We start from the raw sequence: 6,913 nt of genomic DNA, 5'->3' as shown, positions 1-6,913 counted from the left end.
GCCTAAGGAAAACACAGGCTGCCTGATCAACTCTGACTCATGGCGACCCCATGTGTTACGCAGTGGAACTGCTCCATAGGGTTTTCTTGGTTGCAACCTTCATAGAGGAAACCCTGGTGGTGGCCTAAGTGCTACGGCTGCTAACCAAAGGGTCGGCAGTTCAAATCCACCAGGCGGTCCTTGGAAACTCTATGGGGGAGTTCTACTCTGTCCTATAGGGTCGCTATGAGTCGGAATAGACTGGATGGCACTGGCTTTGCTTTTTTTTTTTTTTAACCTTCATAGAAGCAAATCGCCAGGCCTTTCTTCCACAGCGTCCCTGGGTGGGTCTGAACCGCCAACCTTCGGGTTAGTAGTCCAGCCCATAAAGCTCGCACCACCCAGGGAGCTACGGCAGGGACGCGGAGGATAAAGGCAGCTTCGCGTCCAGCCCGCTCCCGAGGTCTCCGTCCGCGTGGACCCGCTTGTGCACCGCCAGGGGCGCGCTGTGGCTGAAGGCCTGGCCGCACTGCACGCACCCGTGCGGCTTCTCCCTGGCGTGGGTCCGCACGTGCTTCCGGAAGGAGGAGGTGTCGATGAAGGCCTTCCCGCACTTCAGACACGGGTAGGGCTTCTCGCCGGTGTGCGTCCGGCTGTGCACGACCAGGGAGGAGCTCTGCACGAAGGCTTTGCCGCAGCGGCCGCACCTGTACCGCTTCTCGCCCGTGTGGGTGCGCACGTGCCGCCGGAGGTTGGACGGGTGGCCGAAGGCTCTGCCGCAGTCCCCGCACGGGTAGCGCTTCTCGCCTGTGTGGGTCCGCTGGTGCACACGCAGGTAGGAGCTCCTGCTGAAGGCCTTGGGGCAGTCGGCGCACGCGTAGCGCTTCTCCCCGGTGTGGATGCGCACGTGCACCGTCAGGTAGGAGCGCGTGCTGAAGCGCTGCCCGCACTGGCCGCAGGTGAACGGCTTCTCGCCAGTGTGAGTCCGCACGTGGGTCTTGAGGGAGGACTGGTGACAGAAGGCGCTTCCGCACTGGTGGCACGCAAAGGGGCTCTCGCCAGTGTGGGTGCGCGCGTGCCTCCTCAGGGAGGAGAGGTGACGGAAGCCTTTCCCACACTCCTCCAAGGAGAGGTGACGGAAGCCTTTCCCACACTCCTCGCAGCTGTGGGGCTTCTCGCCCGGTGGGTTTCCCGTGGGCCACGTGAGGCCCAGGCTCCTGACGGCCTTTCCGAACTGGCCATGCTACCTGAGCATGTGGGCAATGATTTTGAGTTGTCCCAATTTTCAGTGTCTGAAGAAGTAAAGGAGTCCCTGGGTGCGGATGGTGGAGCTCCTGGCTGCTGAATAGAAGGTTGGTATTGCACCCAGAGGTGCCTCAGAAGAAATGCCTGGTGATCAAAAAGCCAGCGGTTAAAACGTCTATGGAGAGTGGAGGGAGAGAGCGGGCTGTCTCATTAGGGGGAGAGTAATTGGGAGTGTGTAGCAAGGTGTATATGGGTTTTTGTGTAAGAGACTGACTTGATTTGTAAACTTTCACTTAAAGCACAATAAAAATTATTTAAAAAAAAAACCTCTATAGAGCACAGTTCTACTGTGACACACATAGGGTGGCCATAAGTCAGAGTCAACTCCGTGGCGACTGGTTTTCACACCCTACAATTTTAACGATATTCTGCTAGGGCTTTCTTAATATGTTTCCAGATCTTATCTTTTAATGATTCAACTCATCTGGTATTGGCTTGTGTGAGTGGTGTGAGGAAGAAGCTAGGAGAGAGAACCAGGGGGAATATTGGTAACACAGCTCTGAAGCTCCTGGGTACGGGGTCCAGAGAGGAAGGAGCTGCGGGTCCCAGAGTATGTAGGGTTGGGGGCCGTTTCAGAGCCAAAAGGAGTGCCTTTGGGGTGGTCCAGTAGAGGCAGAGAGGAATATTTGAGAAAAAAGAGGGAATAGACTCAGCATGGAGACTACAAGCTCCACGGGGCTAAGATTTTACACCCCACGAAGTGAGGCAGCTTGGGCCATGAGTTCAAAGAGGGCAGACACAGACTCGGGGCTGGATTTACACAACAGACGCAGACTGGGGGCTGGATTTACACAACAGACGCAGACTCGGGGCTGGATTTACACAACAGACGCAGACTCGGGGCTGGATTACACAACAGACACAGAACCCAGCCTTTCTAGCAACAATTCTGCAGTGTTTTAACTTACCATAAAGACCAGTTGCCGTTGCATCGACTCTGACTCACAGCCACCCCATGTCAGAGAAGAACCATGCTCCACAGGGTTTGCAATGTCTGAATTTTCAGAAGAAGATTGCCAGGCCTTTCTTCCACGGCACATCTGGGTGAACTGAAACCTCCAGCTTTCAGTTAGCAGTCCAGCTCACTAACCCAAGATTTACCTGCTTAAGCTGACACTTCATCTTTATACTTCAGTGTGTTTTTCCCCTGAGTCTTCGCTTCTTAGGATTGCCATAATAAAATACTACAAACTGGGTGCCTTTTGTTGTTAGCCGCCATTAAGTCAGTTCTCAATTCTGTGGTCGTTGTTTGGTGTTGAGTCAATTCCGACTCATAGTGACTGCCATGGGCTGAATTATGTCCCCCCAAAACTGTGTGTATCAATTTGGCTGGGCCATGATTCCCAGTGTTCTGTGGTTGTCCTCTATTTTGTGATTGTAGCTTTATGTTAAGAGGATTAGGGTGGGGTTGTAACACCCTCACTAAGGTCACATCCCTGATCCAACATAAAGGGAGTTTCCCTGGGGTCTGGCCTGCACCACCTTTTATCTTAAAAGAGATAAAAGGAAAGAGAGGCAAGCAGAGAGCTGGAGACCTCATCCCACCAAGAAAGCAGGCTTGGGAGCAGAGCGTGCCCTTTGGACCCGGGGTTCCGGGAAGACTGATGATGAGAACCTTTCTCCAGAGCATACAGAGAAAGCCTTCCCCTGGAGCTGATGCCCTGCATTTGGACTTCCAGCCTATTAGACTGTGGAAAAATAAATTTCTCTTTGTTAAAGCCGTCCACATGCAGCATCTCTGTTACAGCAGAACTAGGTGACTAAGGCAGTGATCTTATGTAGAACAGGACACACAGCCCAGTCCTGAGCCACCCTCGGGATCGAGATGCCTCAGAAGGACACACAGCCCAGTCCTGAGCCACCCTCGGGATCGTGATACCTGAGCCTGGTGTTGCAGCCACTGTATCGTTCCATCTCGTTGAGGGTCTTCCTCTTTTCTGCTGACTTTAAAGGACAGGAATTTGTCTCACAAAAACCCGAGTGCGGTCACTAATAGTTTTTATATTGATAAAATGGATAATTTATATTGATGAAATTATAATATTTTGGATGTGTTGGATTTAATAGAATATTCAAATTAATTTTGCCTGTTTGCTTTTACTTGGCTTCATGGCTACTGGAAAATCTAAAAGGACATCTGTGGCGCACATTACGTTTTTGTTGGGTAGTGCCTGTTTACGGGACTAGGCTACCTTCCTCCATCTTAGAAGGGCTTCCATCCAGGTATCTCACCTGGAACTTCCCTTAGGAGCCAGCCTTGGAAGGCCTAGATGTGGTGAGCTCCTGCCACCTGCTGCCCGTAGGTAGTATTGCAGTCTGCCCCAGTTAATCTGCAAATATTCCTGGGATAGCTCTTACGGGTTGGCAATGGACTCAGCGCGGAGGATGGTGAATTAAATCAACCAGAACTGAGCTGGAGGAGCCCTGGTGGTGCAGTTAAAGCGCTTGGTTGCTAACTGAAAGGTCGGCGGTTCAAACCTACCAGCCACTCTGCAGGAAAAAGATGTGCCAATCTGCCTCTGTAAAGATTACAGTCTTGGAAACGCTATAGGGCAGTTCTCCTCTGTCCCGTGGGGTCGCTTTGAGCTGGAATCGACTCAACAGCAACGAGCCTGGTTTTGGGTTTAAGATCGAGCTCTCATAGGCCAAAGCAGTCCTGGGGTGGAGTAGCTCTCGACTACTAACCAAAAGGTTCGTGGTTTAAATCCACCCAGAGGCACCGCAAGACGAAGTCCTAGGATCTGTTTCCGAAAGGTCACAGCCTTGAAAACCCTATGGAGCAGTTGTACTCTGCAACACGGGGTCACTATGAGTCAGAACCCACTCGTCGGCAAGGGTGGTGGTGGTCTCATAGGCCATGGTATAGGGCAGGGAGGCTGAGCACAGAAAACGGGTAAGCGCACAGGTGAGTATGTAACACCTTCAGTGGTGCGATTCTGCTCAGGAGAAACTTCAGAAAATGTAAATCAGTCTATAGTGACAGAAAGCAGGGCGCTGTTACCTGGGAAGAGGGGTGGGGATGGTGGGAGGGGAAGGTTACAGAGGGGAGGGGGCAGGGATGGTGGGAGGGGAGGGTTAAAGAGGGGAGGGGGCAGGGATGGTGGGAGGGGAGGGTTAAAGAGGGGAGGGGCGGGGATGGTGGGAGGGGAGGGTTAAAGAGGGGAGGGGGCGGGGATGGTGGGAGGGGAGGGTTAAAGAGGGGAGGGGCGGGGATGGTGGGAGGGGAGGGTTAAAGAGGGGAGGGGGCGGGGATGGTGGGAGGGGAGGGTTAAAGAGGGGAGGGGGCGGGGATGGTGGGAGGGGAGGGTTAAAGAGGGGAGGGGCGGGGATGGTGGGAGGGGAGGGTTAAAGAGGGGAGGGGGCGGGGATGGTGGGAGGGGAGGGTTAAAGAGGGGAGGGGGCGGGGATGGTGGGAGGGGAGGGTTAAAGAGGGGAGGGGGGCGGGGATGGTGGGAGGGGAGGGTTAAAGAGGGGAGGGGGCGGGGATGGTGGGAGGGGAGGGTTAAAGAGGGGAGGGGGCGGGGATGGTGGGAGGGGAGGGTTAAAGAGGGGAGGGGGCGGGGATGGTGGGAGGGGAGGGTTAAAGAGGGGAGGGGCGGGGATGGTGGGGAGGGGAGGGTTACAGAGGCCAAGGAGACCTTGGCAGAGATGAAGTTCACTAGGCTGACTGTGGTGGCCGCTTCCCGTGTACAGACGTATGCTAAACTTATCAAATCGTATAAATATGTGTGGCTTGTTTTGTTGACTGGAAACCCTGGTGGCGTAGTGGTTAAGTGCTACAGCTGCTAACCAAAGGGTAGGCAGTTCGAATCCACCAGGCACTCCTTGGAAACTCCATGGGCAGTTCTACTCTGTCCTGTAGGGTCGCTATGAGTCGGAATCGGCTCTTTGGCACTGGGTTTCCTTTGGTTTTTGGGTATTTTGTTGACTTTACCTTGATGACAACAGATGATGTAGCTCGCTGCGCCCAGCAGGCCCTGGACTCGGCAACCCCACACACGTCGCAAAGAAACACTGCCCATAATTGTGGATCTGACTGAAGATTTATTCATTGCCCTGTCCACTGTTCTGAGACTCTTGGACAAGTCTTCCCAGGTCGGGGCCCAGGAGCCCAGTTCTAGGCGGACAAGTCCTTCCCTTGCCCTGATCTGGCACCCAGGCCCTGGGAGCGGATGACCAGTAAGGCCTCCACCCCCCTCTGGCCCCTCGTACAGCCCCGATTACCTTGGCAACCCCAATTGGGACGGGCAGTCCCTCAGGAGTAGCTGTAGCCAGCCCTGGGCACCTCCAGGAGGGCAGTCTGTTGGGACAGACGTGGCATCAGCTCCTGGTTCTCAGGTGGGATCAGCTGGGACGTGCTCAAGGACACAACCCTTGGGGTTGCAGAAGACACACTGTGGCTCCCCCCCCCGACCCAGGCCCTGACCCATGCTGCAGCCTTGCCTTGCCGGGCCTCTCTAAGACTGGAACCTGGCCCTCCTGCCTCCCAGCCCAGGGCTCAACCCACTCCCCACGCTGCCTACCAGAGCCTGCATCGGACCTACCAGTAGCAGTTGCTGTCACCTCTGACTCATGGCGACCCCACATGTCAAAGCAGAACTGTGCTCTGCAGAGTTTTCAGAGGCTGAGCTTTCGGAAGTAGATTACCAGGCCTTTTTTCCTACCCTCCAGCCTTTGAGTCAGCGGCTGAGGTGTGCACCATTGCACCACCCAGGAGCTCTGAGTGGAAACTAAGTTGCACGAAGCAACGCTAGAGACCCCTTCTTCAGTGCTGAGGCCCCACATGGATCACCCAGTGTTGCTGAGTGAGCAGCCTCCGGGGGGGCACGCTGGCTGTGACCCCGAGAGCCCCCACCTGCAACCCGGACAATAAACACCAACCCCACAGAGCACGTAAGAATGAAACTGTACACAAAATGCACGGCCCCCGGAACACCTGTCGTCGACACACCAGCTTTGGGCCCTCCTGGCAGTTCCCCTCACAGCCCCTTCCCCGTTCGCAGGGCCGCCTGGCTGGAGTCGGTCAGGGACACTGCCCACGGCCCAAATCCAACAGCTGGAGAAACGCCTCGTTGACGGGTGAACCTGATGCTCAGTGAGAAGCCAGACCCAAAAGACCAGTGTCTGGTCCCACTGATATGCAACATCCCGAACAGTCAAGTTCATGGAGGTGGGTCTATTACTGGTCACCAGGGTGAGAGGGCAAGGAGGTGCTGCTCAGGGGCACGCTTTTTTGTTGTTGGGTGCTGTCCAGTCGGTCCCGACTCACAGCTCCTATTGACCCCACATGACAGAGTAGAACTGCCCTCCACGGTTTCCTAGGCTGTGATCTTTATGGAAGCAGACTGCCCGGTCTTTTTCCCACAGCGCCGCTGGGTGGGTTCGAACCACCAACCTTCTGGTTGGCAGCTGAGCACTTAACCATTGTGCCACCAGGCTCCCTTGGTTTCTGCTTAGGGTGGTGAACGCTTTGGAAACAGCGGTGAGGGTTGCGCAACGTAGCGAACGTAACCAGCGTCACTGAATTGTACGTGTAAACATGACTGAGACAGCAAACGCTACTGAACCAAACGTGTAAAAACGGCTCAAACGGCAAATGCCTTGTTATATGTATTTCACAATAAACATT

At 54.8% G+C, this 6,913-nt stretch overlaps 1 protein-coding gene across 1 annotated transcript; it reads right to left on the bottom strand.

Annotated features, from left to right (window-relative positions):
• Positions 1-388: 388 nt before the first annotated feature.
• On the bottom strand, positions 389-4,143 carry LOC135230905 (zinc finger protein 239-like). Its single transcript, XM_064283188.1, has 2 exons — positions 4,105-4,143; positions 389-1,222 (listed from the first exon to the last, which is right to left on the bottom strand). Exons 1-2 carry the CDS (start codon positions 4,141-4,143, stop codon positions 389-391), a joined length of 873 nt encoding a protein of 290 aa, XP_064139258.1.
• Between the last annotated feature and the right edge of the window lie 2,770 nt (positions 4,144-6,913).

This window comes from Loxodonta africana, chromosome 3 (assembly GCF_030014295.1).
Source record: "Loxodonta africana isolate mLoxAfr1 chromosome 3, mLoxAfr1.hap2, whole genome shotgun sequence".
NCBI lineage: Eukaryota > Metazoa > Chordata > Mammalia > Proboscidea > Elephantidae > Loxodonta > Loxodonta africana.
The sequence above is the reverse complement of the archived record's forward strand: the minus strand, read 5'-3'. Positions and strand labels throughout refer to the sequence as shown.

Excerpts from the sequence above, each read along its gene's own strand:
- LOC135230905 (XM_064283188.1), bottom strand. The coding sequence starts at position 4,143 with ATGGCCTATGAGACCACCACCACCCTTGCCGACGAGTGG. Across the intron at positions 1,223-4,104 it reads CCACCCTTGCCGACGAGTGG|CATGGCCAGTTCGGAAAGGC; the intron begins GTTCTGACTCAT and ends ATGCTCAGGTAG.